General features: G+C 48.0%; 1 protein-coding gene across 1 annotated transcript in view; it reads left to right on the forward strand.

The window, feature by feature from the left end:
* Positions 1-15,398: 15,398 nt before the first annotated feature.
* The window catches only part of URAD (ureidoimidazoline (2-oxo-4-hydroxy-4-carboxy-5-) decarboxylase), a 120,665-nt gene continuing 112,593 nt past the window's right edge, over positions 15,399-23,470 (forward strand). Inside the window, exon 1 of the mRNA XM_086935166.1 lies at positions 15,399-15,656. Within this exon, the coding sequence (XP_086791292.1) occupies positions 15,482-15,656 (175 nt within the window). The 5' untranslated portion in view covers positions 15,399-15,481. The remainder of the gene's footprint in view (positions 15,657-23,470) is intronic.

Consider the following 23,470-nt stretch of genomic DNA (forward strand, 5'->3'; position numbering starts at 1 on the left):
GGGACTAGGGCCGCTGATACGTGGGGGCTGGAGGGCAAATTATACAGGAGAAAAAGGATAGGAAAGCTGATGGACGAAGCGAGATGTATTCTAGAGTATTTCAATGCAGGGACATAACCGCAGCACACTAAAGTACGGAAAAGCCATCAGGCCCATTGAGGCTGCGTAAGTCCGCATACACTGATTCCCCAAAATGTTGTCCGTCCTGCAAGTAGTGTTGAAGGTCTGTGGCTCGATCTGTAGTGCTCTGCTCAGGATTTCAAATGTTTGTTGTTATCAGTTATGCTCCTGCCGAAGAAGCGCCTATCTTGAATTCCAGGGCAACTGTTCTACATTAATTTCTAAGTGATATGGAGAGCACCCATAGAGATCATTCTCTTAACGAGGATGACTTTGCCCACATGTCCAGGCACTGAAATGACTATTGGTTGGTGGCAGCTGATGAGATAGTTGTGGGTTAAAGGCCACTTCACCAAAAGTCTGGGAGGTTGCCCATTCACCCTCCCTTATACAGGTATATATTTAGCCACAACTGGAACACCTCACTTCCCCCAGAGTGTCAGTGTCAGGGGTGTTTTTCAGTGTGGGAGGGGGAGAATATGGTGGCCGGCTGATGAGTCCGGTCGGGAGCGCTCACCCGCCCGAGCGAGACGCATGAGGATTCGTAACTAAATCTTTCTCTAACTGTTTGGAAACAATGCTGATAGCTCGTACAGGACATAAAGCGTATTGGATAAAATAAAACAGAAAAAAATCAGAGACCTGTGGAAGGGAGTTGTTCCGCCCGCCCTGTTCGTTGGAGAGTTCGCCGCACCCAGTTGGTTCAGTGGAAGCCGAATCTCGGGGGCCGGGAGCAGACCGCTGAGCAGATCACCAAGATTGAGGGAGTGCACACGCAAGGTTGCAGTGTGTGTGCAGAGGCAGCAGAGAAGCAGCCAGAATTATACCAAATCGCGGCACTCGCGCTTTACTTTTAAAATGTTATAAATGAAGCGCGGGTACCGCGATTATACCAAAATGAAAGAAATAGATGTTTTTCTATTTCTTTCATTTTGGTATAATGGCTGCACCCGTGCTTTACTTATAACATTTTAAAAGTAATGCGCGGTTGCCGCGATTATACTAAAATGAAAGAAATAGAAAAAAACATCTACTTCTTTTATTTTGGTAGAATCGCGGCACCCGCACTTTACTTTTAAAATGTTATAAGTAAAGCGCGGGTGCCGCGATTATACCAAAATTAAAGACATTTCTTTTTTAGAGCCGTCCCACTTGGACGGACTGCCCTGCTGGCGTAAAAGGTTTCTTATCTTCTTTATGGGGCGAAACAGATGGCCCCAGAAAGAAGATAAGAAACCTTTTACGCCAGCAGTAAGTCTGGGAAGTCCGCCCGAATGGGATGGCTCTTAAAGAGAAAAGAGTACGTCGCTGTGACCTCTTTTCCAATGACTGGCCACCGTTTAGCATGAACGGTGATGCCAACCAATGGAAAAGAGGGGCGGGGCTTAACCCTAGCTAGTGAAAGTACTTTTAAACAATAAATCTCACTAGCGAGACTGCGCATGTGCGCAGCCTACGCTAGCCGAGATCTAACGAGGGAGTAGGACTCACAATAATGCCATTACCTGTAAGTAATTTAGACATTACTGGAACGTCCTTACCTCATTTTAATTCAGTACATATGAGATGTACTAAGCTCACAAAGATGGACAACTGACCATTTATGCAGAACGAACTCAGCTCTATTGAAACATAAAACATGCTCTCCCCTATTCCTTCATAGAAGGAGAACTTTGTATCCAAACACATCAGGAAGGCACTGATTCTCTGCCAATCTGTAGTGCCTAGCAAATGTAGAGGAATCAGACCATGCAGGCACTTTACATATTTCGGAAAGTGAAGCCCCATTCAACTCAGCAACAGCAGGTGCTGGTGGCCTTTGCGTACAAACCTGCGATTCTCTTGGTGCCTTCTTTGGCATTCCGCCATCTCATCCACATCTTAAGCGCTTGCACCCACATGGCCTTCTGCACACACTTTCAGTTCATCATGGTCTTGGGTATGTAGGGTATAGAGCTCGACACCTTAGGTCACCTCTTTGAACAGAAAATTATAGGGGGTCTGAATGCTGGTGAGTCATTAACAACAGTATGAGATGGGAGGGGAATACTGGTGAGTCTAACTCAGCTGCCCAGTCACCACCGACAACAACATGAGGCTGAGTCATCCTCAGCTGTGAAGTTATCCACAGCAACAACATGAGATGGCCGGCCAACATATCGCAAGACCTCAAAGTCTCTGTGGCCATTTTAGAACTCTGAACTATATGTAGCCTGGCTCCTCAACATTTGATGCTCACATCAAGGAATCCTGACTTGACACATCTCCTGTCCAGCCTCCGAATTTGGATTACTCATCTCCATCTGGATATGATATGTACTCTATTAAAGTGCTCTCCTGCTTTGATATACGTCCCGCTGCCACCACTCTCATTTAGAGGGACTTGCCACCTTGCTTGGGCCTCTGGCCCTGAACCTGGCTAAAGGAAAACTTGGTATCTCTCACCGCCGGAGAAAACCCTGCGCATTCAAGCTTCCAAACATTCTAAAAACAGCTATACTAGGGTTATTAAGCTGGCAGCTAAGTTTATTGTTATTATTATTATTATATGAAATTTGTAATGCGCTCAGCTTACCCGGGGGCATCCCGGCGCAACAGACCAAAGAAGGAGGAACTCGAAAACTCACTACTGTGGAAACAGGTAGGTTTTAAGAAGTTTCCTAAATATTAGGATCTTGTGCTCTGAGCGAATCTTAAGGGGCAGAGAGTTCCACAGAGATGCCACCTGAACCGAGAAACGCCTGCCCCCCGTCCGAGCTCTCCTGACTCTCGCAGATTGCAAAAGATGTTGCTGGTCTGAGCGCAAAAGGCGTGGAGGTTTATAGGGACGGGCCATATTAACAAGGATGGGGGGGCCTTTGCCATGTAAAATTTTATGGGCCGTACACAACGCCTTAAATTTCACCCGCTCCTTAACGGGGAGCCAGTGAAGTGCTTTTAGGGCCGGGGCAGCGGACTGCCTTCTAGGGATCTCCATCAAGACTCTGGCAGCTGCATTTTGCACCTGTTGGAGGGTTTTAAAGGTAGCTTCAGGGGCACCAAGAAACAGGGCATTACCAAAGTCAAGCCTAGAAAGGATTAAACCCCGCATCAAAAGCTTCTTAGCTGGATCCGGAAGCAGTGGGAGTACCTTTCGGGCTGACTTCAGTAGACCGAAGCAAACCCCCGCGGTCTTTCTGGCGTGGGTCCTGAAGGACAGATCTTCCTCCAACCATACTCCCAAGGACTTGATCTCCTTCTTGGGAGATGGAGGGTCGCCAAGAGACCGGGGCCAGCAGCTGGCAATGATGGAGGGACTGGAGTTGCCCAAGAGCATCAACTCAGTTTTACCTCCATTGAGCTTAAGAGCCGAGTTGGACATCCATTGGTAGACATTAGCCAGGCAGTCATGCAACAAGTTGGGTTGTTCCGCCAGCTGAGTGAGGCCCACCACCAGCTGAGTATCATCAGCATAGCTGATGATCTTCAACCCCGAAGGGGCTACCACTCTTTCAAGTGGAGTCATATATGCATTGAACAAAGTAGGGCTCAACGATGAGCCCTGAGGGACTCCACATTGAAGAGGGAATAGGGAAGACTGCTCTGCCCCTTCCCAGACTTGGTAGAAACGGTTGGAGAGAAAGGATCCCAACCATTTCAAAGCCGTCCCTGAGACACCTACCTCTGAAAGGCATTGGAGGAGCACCTGATGACTCACGGTGTCAAAGGCAGCACTCAAGTCCAGGAGGATATTGTTTATTATGAATATTGCTTTCTCTTTCAACCACATTAGGAACTCTTTATTTTTATGCAACTGTTGTGCTATTGTATGAGGAGAAACACTAAACATTGGTGTGCACTTTGTCAGCGTACTAATCACACATCTACTAGGTACGCAGATTGATACTCTACACGAGTTATGTGTTGTGATGTATATCAATCAAGCAATCAATCATAGCATTTTAAAGCGCACTACATACCCGTGAGGGTCTCAAGGTGCTAGGGGGGGTGGGGATGCTGCTACTGTTCGAAGAGCCAGGTCTTGAGAAGTCTCCTGAAGGTTAGAAAGTCTTCGGTCTGCCGCAGGCGGATGGGGAGGGTGTTCCATGTCGAGGCGGCGAGGTGGGAGAATGATCTGCCACCGGCGGTTGCTCTTCGGACGCGGGGGACGGTGGCGAGGGCGTGGTCTGCGGTGCGGAGCTGGCGGTGGGAGTGTAGAGGCTGAGTCAGCTGTTGAGGTATGCTGGTCCGGTGTTGTGGAGTGCTTTGTGCTTCGTGGGTGAGGAGTTTGAAGGTTATCCTCCTTTTGATGGGGAGCCAGTGCAGGTCTCTCAAGTGGGGTGTGATGTGGCTGCAGTGAGGGATGCCGAGGATCAGGCGTGCAGAGGCGTTCTGGATGCGTTGGAGCCTTTTCAGAAGTTTGGTCGGGGCTCCTGCATACAGTGCGTTTCCGTAGTCCAGTCTACTGCTGATGAGGGCCTGGGTGACCATCCTTCTTGTTTCGGTGGGGATCCACTTGAAGATCCTGCGAAACATGCGGAGGGTGTTGAAGCAGGAGGAGGAAACAGCGTTGACCTGCTTCGTCATGGAGAGGGTGGAGTCGAGAATGACCCCTAGGTTGCGTGCGTGGTCGGTGGGTGTAGGGGGTGCTCCTAGTGCAGTCGGCCACCAGGAGTCGTCCCAGGCCGAGGAGGTGGATCTGAGGATGAGAACCTCCGTCTTGTCCGAGTTCAGCTTCAGTCAGCTGTTTCTTATTCAGTCGGTGACGACCTTCATTCCTTCGTGGAGGTTGGTTTTGGCGGTGTGGGGGTCTTTGGTGTGGGAGAGGATCAGCTGGGTGTCGTGTGCGTAGGAGATGATGTTGAGGTCGTGCCGTCATGCGACGTGGGCAAGCGGTGCCATGTAGACGTTGAATAACGTTGGGCTGAGGGATGAGCCTTGGGGTACGCCGCAGATGATCTCTGTGGCTTTGGAGCGGAAGGGGGAGAGGTGGACGCTCTGTGTTCTGCCAGAGAGGAAGGAAGTGGTCCAGCCCAGGGCTTTCTCGTGGATTCCGGCATCGTAGAGGCGTGTTCGTAGTGTGCGATGGCAGACCGTGTCGAAGGCGGCTGACAGGTCCAGGAGGATGAGGGCCACAGTTTCTCCATTATCAAGCAGGGTCCAGATGTCATCAGTGGCTGCGATGAGGGCAGTTTGGGTGCTGTGGTTGCTGCGGAACCGGGACTGGGACGGGTCCAGGATGCTGTTCTCCTCGAGGAAGCTGGTCAGTTGTTTGTTGACGGCCTTTTCAATGACCTTCCCCGTGAATGGGAGCAGGGAGATGGGTCGGAGGTTCTTGAGGTTCTTGGGGCCCGCCTTGGGTTTCTTGAGTAAGGCGTTGATCTCTGCGTGCTTCCAGTTCTCCGGGAAGGTCACTGTTTCGAAGGAGATGTTGATGGTTTTCCAGAGATGGGATGCGATGGTGCTGCTGGCTTTGTTGAAGATGTGGTGTGGGCAGGGGTCTTCCGGGGATCCGGAGTGGATGGTGTTCATGATCTTGATGGTGTTGTCGTCTTTGATGTTGGTCCAGGCGAGCAGGCGGTTGGTGCGGGCGGTGGTCGAGAGGGCGGGGGTCTCAGTGGTTGCCGGGGTGGTGGGGGCATTGAAGCTGTCGTGGATGTCTGCGATCTTGCGATGGAAGAAGGTGACCAGCGAGTCGTACAGGTCTTGTAAAGGTGGGATGTCGTTGGTGTTGGAGCTGGGGTTGGAGAGTTCCTTCATGATGTAGAAGAGCTTTTTGCTGTTGTGTGCGTTGTTGTCTAGGCGGTCTTTGTAGGAGGTCCTTTTGGCAGATCTGATGAGGTGGTGGTGTCTGCAGGTGGCGTTCTTGTGGGCTGTGTTGCTTTCCGGTGTTTGTTCATGGATCCAGTTTTTCTTGAGTTTTCGACAGGTTCGCTAGGAGGCCTGGAGGTCTTCGGTGAACCAGCTGGCTCTCTTGCTGGTGTGGGTGTTGGGGGGCTTCTTGAGCTGGGCGAGGGTGTTGGCGCAGTCGTTGATCCACTGTCTGAGGCTGCGTCAGGGTCGGGGTCGGTCGGGTCTGCGGGCGGGCTCAGAGCGAGAGCAGTGGTTAGTTGGTCCTCGGTGACTTTGCTCCAGTGGCGGCGAGACATCTGCTGGGTGTGGTGGTGTGTAGTGGGTTTCCGGAGGGTGAAGTAGATGCAGCAGTGGTCGGTCCAGTAGCGTTTGGTGGGGCGGTTTAAGAAGACGTGGGAGCTTGCTGAGAAGATGGGGTCAAGCGTGTGACCGGCGGAGTGGGTGGGTGTTGTGACGAGTTGTCTGAGTCCGAGGTTGGCGAGATTGTCGATCAGGGTGGAAGAGTTGGAGTTGTTGTTATTCTCGAGGTGGAAGTTCAGGTCCCCGAGGAGGATGTAGTCCGTGGAGGAGAGGGCGTGTGTGCTGATGAAGTCGGCGATGGAGTCGCTGAACTGCGGTTGGGGTCCGGGGGGTCTGTAGATAAGGGTACCGCTGAGGGTGGTGTTGGGGTCGCCGTGGATCTGGAAGTGCAGGTGTTTGGCGACGCTGAGGGTGTCGTTGGTGTCTGTCGAGATTTTGAGATTTTTCCTGTGAACGATGGCAATTCCTCCTCCTACTCCGTTGGTGCGGTCCTTGCGGATGATCGTGTAGCCTTCCAGGATGGCTGTGGCGATGTCTGGTGCCGAGGAGGGGTTCAGCCAGGTCTCTGTCAGGAAGGCAACTGTAATGATATCCAAGCAGGTTCCGCAGGAGCGTCAGGAATCCGAAGAATATTCCACAGCCTTCCCCTACGGCCTTCCGACTCTATCAAACACTAGAGTTATGAAAGGCTCGCCAGGGGAAAACAGGGAGACAAAACAAGGAAAGGTTGCTGGAAAAAATGAGAGCTTGCTGGAGGTCTTCAGAGTGGATGCGTGGCAACTCAGAATTGGGCACGTGGCAACAGGTGGGCTGTAAAGAAAGGTACATGTACAATCTCTCTGGGTAAAACACAAAACATAAATACACCCTGTCTATAGTATGTATATGACTACTACATACCACATTTGTTTTGTCTATGTCGCAGAATGGATATGAAGGATAATGGTAGGAATTCGTCTTGAGCTGTCACAAAGAAAATAACAGTAAGCACTGTCTTCTGACCTTGTACACATAAGTGTTAAATATCTAACTTGTTAAACTCTCACTCTGTGTGTGGTAGAAGACTACTGGATAACATCCACTATTCTGATGACAATGAGCTAATACCAACACCAATGATCGTTGCATGGAAATCTATGAAACAAAACACACACACAGGTTTCTATTAGGTTCATAACATTAGCCAACATATATGTAGGCAGCGCATAGCACTGTTACCGTGATTCTAAGTCGTGAAGGTTGAAATCTGCACCCCACTCCGGTCCACGCAAGAATCCCAAAACACATATGAGGCTTGCCAAGGAATAAGTAAAAACGATGATATGCTCAATAAGAAATTCAGCATAGAGTGAAGGATATATATGGAGGGAAAAAACAAATGGTTGCCCAGCCGGATGACGGAGAACCAGCCCGGTCGCCTGGCGGAGCACCAGATGAAGGAGGATAAAGGGAGCAGGAGGGAACCTAACTAACTAGGAGGTCCCAGTGTGCCCAGCCGGACGGCGGAGACCAAGCCTGGCCGCCGGGCGAAGAAACTCAGGTAAGGGAGGGAAGAATGAGTAAGGAGACCAGCCGGGCGGCGGAGAACAAGCCCGGCCGCCGGGCGAAGCAACGCAGGAGAAGGAAGGGGACTGATTAGGAGCCGAGCCGGGGGGGCGGAGAACAAGCCCGGCCGCTGGGCGAAGCAACACAGGAGAAGGGTAGCGTACCCGTTACCGGAACTACAGTAACAATACACCATCGGACGTCAGGAACAGAGACGTCCGCTAACCTAGTAGACTCTGTGAGGAGAAGGGAGAACCGGAGCCCGCTCATGAGCGCGAAGGCCGGAAACACTCCCACAGAGGTAACGAGGGCGGAAAGGCAAAACAGGAAGTCAGGCAAACAGGAATAGGACGGAACACCGTAACCATAGGAGCTCAACGCACAACGTAAAGCGTCGCTCCAAGAGTCTTGGTGACTTAAATAGCGGTCTAATTAAAGGGGCAGTGTGTAGGGAAACTCGAGGCATGACAGCAACGTCTGGGGCGTTGGTGTCGAGTAGGTCTCAGAGTTCGACAGCGTGTTTGCGGGCGGAGCGGGGGATGAGCAGGATGCATCTGAGGAAGTTGGGTTCTTCGGTAGGTGAGTTGGCGGGCCGGATGCTGGTGAAGCTGCAGTTCCGGCCGGAGAAGGGTCCTTGGGTGCGCCTCGGGCGGCCAGGCAGCAGGTTCGTGATCGTCCGGCGTTGAGTGCATGGAGGGTGCTGGAGTCGTAGCAGAGGCGGGGGTCGTGGCGTGTGCGGGGGCCAGGGGGCCTGGAGCCAGGCGCGGTCCAGGTTTCGGACGGGCGCAGACGCGCTTGCCTTAGACGCGCCTGCATATGAGAGGATGTGGGAGGGATGAGCAGCTGGAAGGCAGGAGGGTGTGGTGAATGGGAATGCAGGGGGGCGGGGCCACAGGGGATGCAGCGGCGGGAAACACGAAGGGGGGATCGGGCGGGGGTCACAGAAGACAAAATTGGGACACAAGGAGAAATGGGCGCCCAAGGGTGGACAACAGAAAAAACAGAGGAAGCACAGTATTTACAATAAGTCAAAAAATGCAGGCAGGAGAAAGCGGGACACAAACCAATACGGGCAACAGTAGCAGCGGGCTTAGGTCACACAGGGGGGCTGTGTGGTGGTGAGGGGAGCGACCTGTCAGGTGACACGGTCAGGGTCGCTCTCTCTCCCGCTGCGCAGCCTCCCTATGAGCAGGTGTGGGAGGGAGGAGCAGCTGGGAGGCGGGAGGGGGTGGCGAATGGGAATGCAGGTGGGCAGGGCCGCAGGGAATGCAGTGGCGGGAAACACGCAGGGGGATCGGGCGGGGGTCACAGAAGACAAAATGGGGACACAAGGAGAAATGGGGGCGCAAGGGTGGACAACAGAAAAAACAAAGGCAGCACCGTAATTACAATAAATCAAAAAATGCAGGGAGGAGAAAGCGGGACACATACCAATACGGGCAGCAGTAGCAGCGGGCTCAGGTCACACAGGGGGACTGTGTGGCGGTGAGGGGAGCGACCTGTCAGATGACAGGGTCAGGGTCCCTCTCTCTACCGCTGCGCCGCCTCCATATGAGGGGGTGTGGGAGGGAGGAGTAGCTGGGAGGCAGGAGGGGGTGGTGAATGGGAATGCAGGGGGGCGGGCCGCAGGGGACGCAGCGGAGGGAAACACGAAGGGGGGATCGGGCGGGGGTCACAGAAGACAAAATGGGACACAAGGAGAAATGGGCGCCCAAGGGTGGACAACAGAAAAAACAGAGGAAGCACAGTATTTACAATAAGTCAAAAAATGCAGGCAGGAGAAAGCGGGACACAAACCAATACGGGCAACAGTAGCAGCGGGCTTAGGTCACACAGGGGGGCTGTGTGGTGGTGAGGGGAGCGACCTGTCAGGTGACACGGTCAGGGTCGCTCTCTCTCCCGCTGCGCAGCCTCCCTATGAGCAGGTGTGGGAGGGAGGAGCAGCTGGGAGGCGGGAGGGGGTGGCGAATAGGAATGCAGGTGGGCGGGGCCGCAGGGAATGCAGTGGCGGGAAACACGCAGGGGGATCGGGCGGGGGTCACAGAAGACAAAATGGGGACACAAGGAGAAATGGGGGCGCAAGGGTGGACAACAGAAAAAACAAAGGCAGCACCGTAATTACAATAAATCAAAAAATGCAGGGAGGAGAAAGCGGGACACATACCAATACGGGCAGCAGTAGCAGCGGGCTCAGGTCACACAGGGGGACTGTGTGGCGGTGAGGGGAGCGACCTGTCAGATGACAGGGTCAGGGTCCCTCTCTCTACCGCTGCGCCGCCTCCATATGAGGGGGTGTGGGAGGGAGGAGTAGCTGGGAGGCAGGAGGGGGTGGTGAATGGGAATGCAGGGGGGCGGGCCGCAGGGGACGCAGCGGAGGGAAACACGAAGGGGGGATCGGGCGGGGGTCACAGAAGACAAAATGGGACACAAGGAGAAATGGGGGCACAAGGGTGGACATCAGAAAAAACAGAGGAAGCACAGTAATTACAATAAATAAAAAATGCAGACAGGAGAAGGCGGGACACAAACCAATACGGGTGGCAGTAGCAGCGGGCTCAGGTCACACAGTGGGGCTGTGTGGCGGTGAGGGGAGCGACCTGTCAGGTGTTGAGCTGTGAAAAGTAATGTATGTACACATGTGATATTCTTGTTTGTGTGTACACCTTCATGATGTCATTGTGTAATGTCCCTTCTCCAGCGTGCTTATGGGAATATAGTCACCCAGTCCAAGCTCCTATGCAAAGAAATTCAAGCGCAATTAGTAGCTTTTCTAGCTAGTTATTGCTCCCAGGCAGCAATGGTAAATGAAAAAGAATTTCTTGCAACTATGTGGATGCCTAAGAGATTCTCTCTCTACCTGTTTTCAACAATTTAACTTTCACAAGGCCTTGATATGACTGACAGCCACAAAAGACAATATTTTCATGTTGCAAGTGTTTCACATTTTAATATAGGTAATCAGTAAAGGACTGGTGGAGGATAAGGAGGTCACTTATAATTTGGTAGGCAGGCCACCAAACTTCAGATCAATGGAGACCTTGCCTCTGCCAGCTCCATGACTACAGATCACAAATATTTAATATTCACCACCAGGTGGGAACTTTTAATGAAACTAGTGAACACTAGCTGGCCCACATTTTCCTAAGACAAAGTCCCAAAGCTGGAGGTTTTGGAAAAGTTTAAACTCAACATCCACCCCCTTTTCTGAATCATTTTGTCCACCATAAGCGTGGAAGGGTATACTCAGATGTGAGTCCCTTGCTCATTGCACCATCAGGATTCAAGCAAGCCGGGCCGACGACGGCTGAAATGCCAGAAACCGGTCCCCGGAAGCTTGTTTAATTCACAGTATAAGAATTGGCTTGGTAGTTTGGTTTGCCCTGTTCCCATCATGCACTGGGACAGGAACAGACTAATTTGCATGTAGCCAGGTTCTGAGCTGGGATGGTGCAGTGAGCTAAAAAATGGTGATGGATCAAGCCCTGATCTTTGGACTGGGTAAGAGTGGTCTGCTTAATTCAGACACTCTGTTCATCACCACCCCCTTTTCTGAACCACATTTTCCTAAGACAAAGTCCCAAAGCTGGAGGTTTTGGAAAGGTTTAAACTCAACATTGCTGATGCACAGACAGTGATCTTTTATTTCTGCCCATGCATGGTGGTTCCTGGGATAAAAAACAGCATTGGAAGTCCCACCCTAAGTAAGCATGGCCTTTTGAAGCCAAGCAAATGGCACTTCTGCTGTGGTTGGCCCACTGCAAAGATGTTTCAGATGATTTATCCCACTGAGGCCTCCATCTTGGAAGCAAAGTGGTTCATACGCCTCTAAATAAGGTGGAGGAACCGAGAAGTGGGTGACCGCATATACCCCGTTGCTATCCACCTCTGAATGAGCTTCTAAGTTCTTTTCTCAGGCTTATCTGTGAAGTGTGAGTTGAAAGGATTGAGGTATCTGACTGACTCTGTGCAACTGTCCCACCTCTCCATTTTAAATTCGTCCCCAACTGTCTCGTTTTTCCCTTCAATCAATCAATCAATCAATCAATCAATCAATCAATCAATCAATCAGGGGGTTATAAAGCATGCTACTCACCCATGAGGGTCTCAAGTCACTAGGGGGGGTGGGTGCAGCTCCGGATCAGTCAAAGAACCAGGTCTTTCTGAAGGTGTGCAGTGTGGTTGAGCGTCTGATGTTGACAGGGAGCTCGTTCCAGGTCTGCGACGTAGGAGAAGGCTCTTCCACCTGCTCTGGTTCTGCGGATGCGCGGGGTTTCTGCCAGGACAAGGTCAGCAGAGCGGAGGTTCCTTTTGGGTCCGTGAAAGGAGAGTCTTTCATTGAGGTATTTGGGTCCGATGTTCTGGAGGGATTTCTAGGCGTGGATGAGTAGCTTGACGGTTACTCTCTCGTCGATGGGGAGCCAGTGGAGGTCTCAAAGGTGCTGGGTCATGTGCTTGTGTCTGAGGGGTCCCTTTGTAGAGAAATTTGGAGCACTCTAATTCTAAGGAACCCCTACATTAATAGATATGATACTCTCTTAAGAACCCCGTGGTGTACGCTTGGATGGGAGACTCTAAACTGGTCTCCCCTTTGTAGCTTCTAGATGATCAGCATTGCAAATCCTGGCCTCTGGCAGCATTTGTATAATTTTGGGGTGCAGTAGCGGCATCCAGGGTAATGCCTACTGGCTCTCCTGTTTCAAATAATTCCATTGACATCTGGCCATTGGAGCTCTTTATGTTCATATGTTTTATACTGATGAGTATGTTTGCAGCTATTGTGATCACAAATGGGATTCTGGTAATCTTCAGTACACTTTTTGTTAGGGTTACACTTACATGATCACAAATATCTTTTGGTAGGAAAGCTTAATGTAAGTTTGATGAAGCGGCTTCTTCCCACAGAAAAACAACAGGAATGGCCCACCCCCACTTTCTCTTCCTTCTGAGTCCCTGGGGTCGATATGAAGGCAATACACAGGCTTTTCCACCAGAAATGACCCTGGGAATGTACACGCCTGGTGTCACATAGGTAGGAACCTTAACCATGCAATATGACGCCATATGCATCTCCTCACTCAGGTGTACAAGTCTGCTCCCCTCCGAGTGGCCGTATTTTCAGACCGTGAATGTACACTGGCACGGATTGGCAGAAGGGTGCTGACTAACTACCAACCACTCTGCGTATAAACTGGAGCACTGGCCAAGCAAACGTTTCCTGAGCTCCATCAGTCATCATTTTTAGCTTCATCGTTGTGCTTTCTGAACTCGAGCTGTGTGCTGCATGCTTTTTGGAGGCTGAAGATTGGTGCCATGCTGAAGCTCTGCTAGCAAGCCAAGAGGCTAATCTTGCATGCATGGAAGTTGCTAGCCACTGCAAGTTGTCCAAGGACACAGATGATGCGTTGAGTCAAGAGGCTCTCTCTCCCCTCACCGAAGGCCTGAGGGGCTGCTCAAGTTCCAACCACAAGTGCATGCAAACTAAGAGGTGTCTCTACCTCAGCCTGGCAAGCAAATTCCATGCCTTTGCCATCATTTTTGTTTGATCATCTTTGTGAACTCTCTACTTGTCTATTTCTGGTCACCACTATGGCCTAAATGCCCTAGAAGTGCCTCGAAGCTACACGAGGAAGCTAAAGTTGGTTTTCCAGGCCCATAAATTTTAACTGCAACAGTGAGACCAGGGCAGTCACAAAGGAAAGGCAGTGTGGGCATTATAATACAGGCCCTGTGCTTTTAGGGCCCGTCATTCCTGTAGTAAAATGTATTAATTGATTTTTCATTTTAAACAACGCTGCTGCCTTTATTAATAATGAAGGAGCTTACATTTCCATAGCTAAGAGATGGTGCTAGATACTGCAGCTGCTGTGTGCTCTCTTGCCCTGGATGACACATTTTTCATATTAGAAATCAGGTGCAAATGGCACCTGGAAAACATGGAAGAACCATCGAACAGCCTCTACATGAAGTTTTTGAATCAGGCCCCACAAACACTTCAGATGATCTGACTGAAAAACATGGTTTTATCTTCTAGAATCTTGTTGAGACACCTGGGTTAACCTTTGTTTTAGAATGTTGTTGCTTTTTTTAAACCGTGTGCATTAATGTAATCTTCCTAGTGACCCTAATCCACTGGTGATCATGAACAGTGCATTAGGAAAGACGCCCTGTTGTGGTGGAAGGGTCAGAATCCGCTCAGTTCTTGTAAATGAATTATAAACAGTGCAGCATTCGCAGCCAGTTAATGGTTCTGAGCAGTGTGCCCTTGATTATGAGCGGTCTGTGTTTTTATGATCCCCATGAAAACACCTATGTGCACAGAGATCACAAATACCGGAGTTTAATGGATGATAAAAAATTAACCTGGAAATGCTGCAAAGCCCACGTTATTCCACATTTTTTAAGAGAAAACTCTTAACTAGAAGTAATTTTTGCATCTTACGATTCAGAATCCAGCTGTATCCGATTTTATTGTGTCTGCTATTTTTCGCATAACCCTCCTGCCCACTTGTAATTGGGGTCTTTGAGTAACATGATTCTCTAGCATTCCAACTCGACTTCTTTTGTGGAATCTTGTTGCACTCGTAAATAAACTGATTTTTATTGTTTCACTCGTATATTTATTGCACGTATACCTATCTATTTAAGGCGCTATTAAAGTGTTGTTTTATTTAATAGAAAATGTCAATTGGACTGGGCATTTAATGTTTACTGCAGCAGTGACTGCCTGCTGTGCTATGCTGAATTCAGTCTCAACCTTAACATCACACTTGTTTTCTAGGGCTAGAATAGGTGCTCTTTATCACACCCGATAAATAACGATACCCTGAGGTACGTTATTTGTCGGTGCAATAAATTATACCTATTCTGAAGAATTGTAGGAATTTAGGAGATTGGTATGATAAATACCATACAATCTTCCCTGGGGCAGCACACAGACAATGGGGGAGGGGGGGGGGGGGGAGGGGGCAGGAGGGGAATGTGAGAAGAACACGGAGTGGGGAGAAGGACACAAGAGAGACAGATGGAAAACACCCACACTCTCATAGAGTGCTTAAACAGAAAGAAAACAGTAGTACCCGAAAAAGAGAGCACTGAAAAGAATGTCCATGCTCCAGGGGAGGGACAAACACAAAAAAAAGATGAAAGCCTACCAAATCTGATGAATAAGAATCAATTGAGAGTGACAGTGCAGCCAACCAATGGTAAGCAATGGGAGGCCTCCAAGCCCACTGCAATGTAGAAAAAGGTATTGCAAGAGACTATCTTAGGCAAGAACAAAAAATGCATCAACAGAAAAGTAAAATGTTTCTTGTGTTTGCATTTTTTTTAAAACATAACTTTGTATTGCGCAGCTGAATATAGATGATTTGAATCATTTACAGCTACATTTAAAAAGTTCATTTTGTATCTTGAGACTTAATCTTGGCAGAATTCAAACTCAATGTGAAATATTTTTAATGTATTCCACGCTTCTGAGTGATAGAGTGGTATGAGGCCAGCACAAACTGTACTTACTTACACTGTACTTACGGATCTGTCCTTCGTTTAATGTTGATTCAAAAACCTGCTGAATCAGTGTTTCACCAAAACAAGCCCTCAATCCAAAGTTCAGCAGCAAGTTTAAACAAGCGCCTGTAAGATCGCCCCAGGGACCGCACGTCATTTCCCTTGCAAACTCGGAACCATGGACCTAGCAACAGCCAACTCCATGACGTACGAGGAATTTATGGACGTTTTCGGCAACATTGTAGAGAAATGCCCTCTTATTACGGCTGCCGTGTGGTCCAAACGACCGTTTGCTAATTTTCTTGACTTGGAAAGCAGTGTATTTGAGTTCGTGGACTCGCTGTCTACATTCGGTAAGTTCGCTTGACTTGTTTATATGCAGCTAAGTAAATGGCACGTTTGACGCACCATAGTACACCCCTGACGTGTGTCGATAACATTCACTACAAGGTGCTAATGTTTCACACCACCGTTCTCTACGAAACTACATATTAACATAGCTTTTGAAAAGGTTGGACGGATCGAAATGAAAGTCGTGTTGGAAATGATACCTGCTATATTAAATGCATTTCCACTGATTTATTTAGGGCTCTGATATCCCGCTTCAGGACCCTGGGCACAGTGTGGCCGAGTGCTGTACAAAGAATGGCATAGAATTAAAAGTTAACATGCAAAAATCTACTTAATAAATACAGAAGTGTAAGTCTTCCGAAAAATATTGGGATCTTTGTAGTGCTGATTTGGTAACACGATGCAGTAGGCTGCATAGGTAATGCCTGGGCCAGTTGGCATAGTGTAATTGTTTGATAGTGACTTCTTCCTAAATCATTTTATGGGTCGGTTTGTACCATTATGCCCAAGGATGTGACACTTGCGTTTAGGGTGACCAACTGGCATGGGTGCAAATTCAGGACAGTGAGCGTAAAAATTCAGGACAAAGGCTCAAAATTCAGGACAAAAATTCAGGACAAGAAGTCAAATTTCAGGACAAAAGGTATATAAGTAAGTAAATAGACAACCACTAAAGAACAAGTGAAAATAAGTTTATATTAGGTTGAGACAATTGTGCACTTCATGGTTTGTCAGTATGCACGCAGCTTTAAGCAAATGTGCAGGTCTTTTTGTGGTAACAAACCCGCCCCCACCTTTCCAGCTCCCAGAGAAAACGCTTGATGCCCGGTCCGGCCAGTCTGGCCTTGCTACCACCCTCCAATGGCGCCCCTCATCTTCACATAGACCCTCTCTCATGTGTATTTAATTTCTTCTATAGTGCTACTCATCCCAAGTATGCGGGGCAGAGTGTTGGAGTGCGTTACAACACACACATATTATATAGAGACAATCACTCATATAAATGGGAAAATCAATGTATAGGAAATGTTGCTTATGATAATGGGGCTTACAATATGTAATCATACTTTCATCCATCATTCAGTCTTTCACCATTCATTCTGTCCTTCCATCTGTGTGCCCATCCATGTCCATATTCATCCATTTACAAACCTATCCATCACGGATCCTTCCATCCATCCCTCAATCCACCCTTTTACTCATCCATCATCCATCCATCCACCCTTTCACCCTATCCATCCATTCACTCATCCATCCAGCCATTTACCTATCCAGCCATATTTCAGTTACTCGTTCATCCATCCAGTCACTCATCCTTCCACCCATTCACCCTTTCAGTCATCCATTTACCCATTCCCCCTTCTCTTTCAATTCCCCTTTCACTTAGCTATCCATCCTTCCATCCACCCACCCATCTATCTACTCATCCACTCCTGAATCCATTCATTGAACCTATCATTCATCCATCCTTTTACTCATCCATCCATCCTTTCTCTCATCCATCCTCCCTTTCACTCCTTCACTCATCTACCCTTTCTTTTGTCCATCTACCCGCCCTTTCACTCACTCATCCAGACTTACATCAACCCTTTCACTCAACCATCAATCCATCCATTCACCCTTTCACGTATCAATTCATTAATCTACCCTTTCACTTATCAATTCATCAATCCATCCATCATTTCACTCATCCATCCACCCATTCACTCGCCCATAATCCACCCTTTCACTCATCCATCCATCCATTCATCCATCCATCATTTAACTCTTCCATCCAGCCATGCATCCACCCATCCCATCCCTTCACTTACTTACTCACTCACCTTTTCACATTAATTATGAGACCCATCAAGAACTCCACCCTCGCTGTAGTTCCTAAAGCAAGGGGTGGGATGGGAGAGGATTCACTATGCCCTTGCACATAGGCAATCTGGAAAAGTGAAAGGCATGAGTCATGCATGATGCACAGTGCCTGGACGTGGGTGTGTGAGAAGTTAGCCTGTCATATGATGTCCACTAGTTCTAGTGGGTACCTTGCACCAGTCTATCAACCCTTATTGATGGTGGTTGTAAAGTCAACCATATAGAAAGCTATCCTAGTGGTAGCATGGACCAGCAGTCATCAGGCTAAGACTTCAGAGAGCGCATTAAGCAAGTTGTTTTACCAATTATAATCCCTTGAGTACCCAATGAAAGGACACCAAACAAGGTATATATCAAATATATATGTATTTATTCTAAACACAACCCCTCTGCACTCTTTATGAGGTCAGAGGTAAAAGTACAATACAAGTTACTTAATTAGCATACGATAAGTTGCACAGTATACGTTATGCCCTAGGGGCCTCACAAACCATATACTAAAATAGTGGTATAAGAACCACGTGAGAATTAGAAAGCAGGCCTGGGGCCTGTGGAATCGCTGGGGCTACTTCTAAACAACCAAAGGTTAGGAAGTAGGAGGCCCACGGGAGACGCGTGCAGTGTCTAAACACAGAAGCGGGTTACCATTGACTTTCTATGGGAAACAAACAAGTTACAAATTTACAATTTAAGGATACTTCCGGATGGACTACGATGGAACCCTTTTAGACTTAGACACTAGGAGGGCCAATACCCTCGAGACTACCAGAGTACTCGTGTTACTTTACCCACGGAAGCCGGGTGCATAGGTGTCTTTTGATGTCGGGTTTCGTCGGCGATTTCAATGGAGATATGCAAAGAAGTGCTGCAGGCGACCAGAGGAAAAGTGTCCGGGTGGATCCAAGGGTGGATCAAAGATCTGAAGAACCTGAAAGCAGAAGGGACAGAGTCTGGGTCACTTGCCAGTGACCAGGATGGCGATGGAAAGCTGCCAGCCAATGTCAGGTGATTTCAGGTGAAAAGGTGAAGCTTGTCTCTTCAGCCACGAGGACCAGGAGGCGTCAACGAAAACCAGGAGCTGGATTCGAGCTGTCCCACAAAGGATCTAGTTGACTGCGGTGTCGGTATCCAGATTGGACCCAACAAGCCTTGGCAAACGCAACCCACACAGGATGTCAAGATTGGCTGCGGTGCAGACCAGCAAGGTCTGAGGTACTTCTCCTTTGTTGGAAAGTTGGAGCAAACCTGGAGCAACCAGGAAAGTAAGTTAGACTCAAAAGAAAGTCTTCGGGGGGCTCACTAGCCAACGGACTAGGAACCGCGAAGACGCGCGAGCTGAAATGCAAAAGTGGGGCCTGCGGGTCACTCGTGGAGTGGGGGCCTCTGAGCTTCGGTGCAAACGGTGCTCGGGTCTGGGGCTTCAAGCACTCCAATGCACAACTTCGAGTTCACTCGCGCAGTGAGTGCAGCTTGCAAAATGCAGGATGACCAGGACTCCCGGTCCCACGTCTCTCCTGTCCGCCATGGGTCTCAGCTTTGCTGTGAGCAAAGGTCGGGGTCAGAGATGTCTGGAAGTCCATGTCCTGTGTCGCAGATTCTTCGGGATCCGGCGGGAGCCTTGAAAATGCAGACCGGGGAAGTTGCTGTTGGTGCCTGTTTGAACAGGGTGGTCACTCCTTGACCACAAGGGAGATGTCTTCTGCCTTCTCGTCGAAATGGAATGTCGAAGGTCCAGGATATATGTTTTATAGTTTCGTTCAGGGTAATCTAAAGTCCTAGGGACTGGGTTCCTATACTTATACTAAGTTTAGGGGCTGGACTACCTTTAAGGTCCCTCCTATGGGTGGACCTGGGAAAGGGGTGGTTACACCCCTTTCTCTTAGTCCAGTTTCGCACCAGAGCAGGGGCAGAGTGCCCCAGCAACCGGTTCGAACTGGGAAATGCATGGAGCACCTTGTGTGCCCCAGGCAGTGTCTGGAAAGCATTCACCGAATGCAGCCCTCCCGGCCCCAATACCCAAAAGCCTGTCTGGGGAGGTGCCAGCACCTCCTTGGACAGGAAACCTATTGTCCAGGCCTCCCCTGCGGGAGTTTCGTCCAGCAACAGGAGGTCAAACTCGTGTCTGTGGCAGCAGCATCCATTTTGTGATGCTGAGGCTCTGTTTAACTTTAACCGGGCAAACCAGTAACTACATGTCTTCTCCCTCTAGAAGGGTGAAATGCTACCCACGCCGCCAGAACTGGCGTAGGGGGGTAATATTTCAAAGTGTTTGACACCTTACACAACATGTTTTGATAAAGCCAAACCAAAATTAGCATGAACCGCGAGGATTATAATGCACTTAAGAGTATATGGTATGGCTATATCATAGAACAGCTATAAGGAGATGGTTCTGAAAGGCTCAGCTCATGCTAGGGCACCCGCTCACATAAAACCAACCCCTCTACCTCCGGGACTGTCGAGGTCTGCCTTAGGAGTGGCTTATAGTTGTATATGTGTCTATATGTATATAAAAATATAGGTATACTATAGCTAAGTAAGGGGTGATTACACCAACTTACCCAGGCTCTGTGAACAGACCTGTGGTGTCGGTTTGGAAGGCAAACCAGGGGTGGCACAATACATGCTGCAGCCCATGGTAGGCCTACGGTGCACCTATGCCCTGGGTACCTATGGTACACTATACAGGGGCTCACAAGGGTGACCCAGTAACCAATCTGGTATGTACCTAAAGTACATGGTATCAATTTAGAGAGAGAACAGCTGGGCTGTGGGCCTGATTAGCAGGTCCACAGCCACACTAAAGTAAAGTAAAAAAACAGAGAATCACAGCAAAAAGTGGGGGTAACCATAGGAAGCAGACCCTACTCTCCTACAGGGCGACTGTGACATGGGTTTTTTTCCAGAGCTTTAAGTGGGATAAAAAAACCAGGGGGGTCTCTCCAAAGGGTGTTTGATGTAATAACATGTGTGGCATAAAACACATAAGCTAAAAATCTGTGCTTAATATAATGTGCCGCCCGACTGGTATTTTTGTTGCTTCTGATCCAGCGTCACTATAGAAATTCTGTCTCACATGCGTCACCATTTACTACCTAATACTCACCATACTAATCAATACTAAGGCCCATACAACTATGACAGAAAATCATGGAGCTGAATCATGTGGCCTAATTAATCACACTTTCAAATTTATATGTACATTATTTACAACTGCAGTATAACATTTATATTCATAGATAATTAAGAAAACATTTAATTAGACCACTATGACCAATGAATCAGCTAATGGTAATGACTAAGTAATCAAGACCAGCTTGACGTTTTAAGTCTTTTATTTTTAAAGTTTCAAAATCTTTATTAGCTCATTTATTAATTTCAAACATTTTTATTAAATTAATATTATTCATTAGATTATTGGCACATAGGTCTGGCACATCAAAATTGCACAAAATTAATGAAACATCAATCCTAAAACCCTATGTTAAACTTTCTGACCTGAAAAGAAAATTATTTATTATGCATTCAGAATCCTTACGTGCCCAAAGGAAAATCGGACAGCACTTCGCCCTCAGGAACAGTCAGCCCCTCTCCCTTCAAGAGGCCAAGTTTTTATACCTTTTCTTACTCACTAATCTAACTAAAATGATATTTTAGTAAAAATGCAGCAACCTAATTGGTTGTTGTCCATCAGACCACCGAGAGGCCAACACATCAGTTCTCCTAACATCATTATGTCATTGTCCATTGACACGAAGCGACACTGGCTTCCTAGAGTTGCAACATTAAACTAAATGTTCGTAGCAATTTCCTCCAGGATTTTAGCCAAGCTGCCTCTACACATTTCCTTGACGCATTTACTTTCGAAGCTTGTTGCACACATTGTCCATTGTTTGAGCTCTTGCACGTTTCCGTGGAAGTATTTTATTAAAAAGCATCAACACTGCTGTGCTCAGCTTCTTTCAGTCTGGCCAACCAACTTCCATCAGAACTAGGCCTCAAGCCTTTCTCTCGAACTAGTATTTAAACAAACACAAAAAGGTAATTAATTCAGGTAAAATAAACCCTACTGTTACCCACCCTCCATTGCTAATTATTAACCCATTAATATATGTCACCTAGCAGAAGCACACAAATAAAGCAGCACATTTAATATCTACCATTCTTCTTAAAGTCCAGCTGGATTCTTTATATATCTGAAAAAGTAAAAAGATAGACAAACAGAACATGGATAAACAGGCACAACAAAGACAAACACATAAGCACACATAATGGAAGCACATGCCTCTAGATAATCAGCCGCATTTAACAATGACAAGGACAATAGGACAAACAAAACAATATTAATTATGTATTATAGAACAAACTCGCAAATGCAACATGAGCACATGAATATTAATCCCACGTGTTTGTGAATGCAATTTTTACTCTACGTTGGTTTAGTATTACAAATCATGCAATAATTCATTAATAAATTAGTTCATGTTACAGAGAATTAATTTCACGAGCCAGAATAAAATGAATTCTGAAACTCGCTCCATCAACTCCCTCATCTGGTGATTTATAAATCACCAAAGAACACCCAAAATTTAGAAAATTTTGAACCCAATTTTGAGACGTCACAATTTGAATTCTTTCAGTATTAGTCTCCCCAAAGCCCTGTTTCTGCTATTTGCTCAACACTTTCAAACTGAGCCCTTCATATCTCTTCTAAATCATATTCCTTCTCCTGTTCCTCTCTGAGTTTATAAATCCTCCTTTTTTCTCTCTGATGCTTCTTTCTCTTGTGAATCATGCAACTAATTTTTTAGCAGCAATATCACTATAATGATGACAATTACTGGATAGAGCACTTTGCCAATGATGGAGGCACCAATTTCTGAAAACCATTCTTTTATTGCCTCCATTCTTTTGCCTATTCGTTCAGTGAAACTTTCTTCCTCCAGGGGTTCTATTTCTTCGTGAAATTCTGTAATCTATACTACTATTATAAAGAGAGAACTGTGTCCTTTGAGCCAGGTAAACTCAAATAGTACACCACCAATCGCAACACCCAATACAGCGTTGGAAAGGGGGGGGGTCCTGTAGATGGACATAGGCTATAAAAAAAATAAAAATAAACGTTATTTAAAAAATAAACAATAACAAAAAGTAGTCCCTAAGAAGTAGCGCCGGCCGTGTGCGCTAACAACGTGAACGTGCGTGCTGACATCATCTAGCGCGGGGGGAGCGGCGGACAGCAGCGGTGAAGTCGGGCTGAGATACATGAAGCGCGGGGAGGAGCGGAACGTGTGCGGCTCAGAGAAGCGATGGGAGGAGGCGGAACGAGGAGCGGTGAAGTCGGGCTGATGGGAGGAGGCGGAACGAGGAGCGGTGAAGTCGGGTTGATGGGAGGAGGCGGAACGAGGAGCGGTGAAGTCGGCCTGAGGTAGGTGAAGTGCGGGGGCGCTGGGAGGAGGCAGAACGTGTGCAGCTCAGTGAAGTGCTGGGAGGAGGCGGAACGTGTGCGGCTGAGTGAAGAGCGGGGAGGAGTGGAAATGTCTTGGCGGGCGTGGGCCGGGGCGGGAGTGCACACAAGCATGAGATGCTGCCCCAGCCCCATTCTGCCCCGGGCAACGCAGGGGCGGGCTGCTAGTATTTTTAATAAGCGACTCTATATTCCGACTCTTATCAGGAATATAAGTACAACAATGCTGGACATGTAAGACCCCACATACTCCTCCCTCTTTTGCAAGCAGAATGTCTAATGCAAGACGATTCTGCATGACCATACTTCTGGTAGCAACAAGTTCTGTATTAACTAATTGAAAACCACTTGCTGTATCTGTAGATAATCTATCTACAATTGTGGAAACTTTTCTAATTTTGATTGAATTCATGGTAATTCCTACCATAGGAATGACAGCACCAAAGATGTCTCCCAGGACTTCTGTAAAACTTTCTCTTTTGTACC

The sequence above is a fragment of the Lissotriton vulgaris genome, chromosome 8, assembly GCF_964263255.1.
Source record: "Lissotriton vulgaris chromosome 8, aLisVul1.2, whole genome shotgun sequence".
Lineage (NCBI taxonomy): Eukaryota > Metazoa > Chordata > Amphibia > Caudata > Salamandridae > Lissotriton > Lissotriton vulgaris.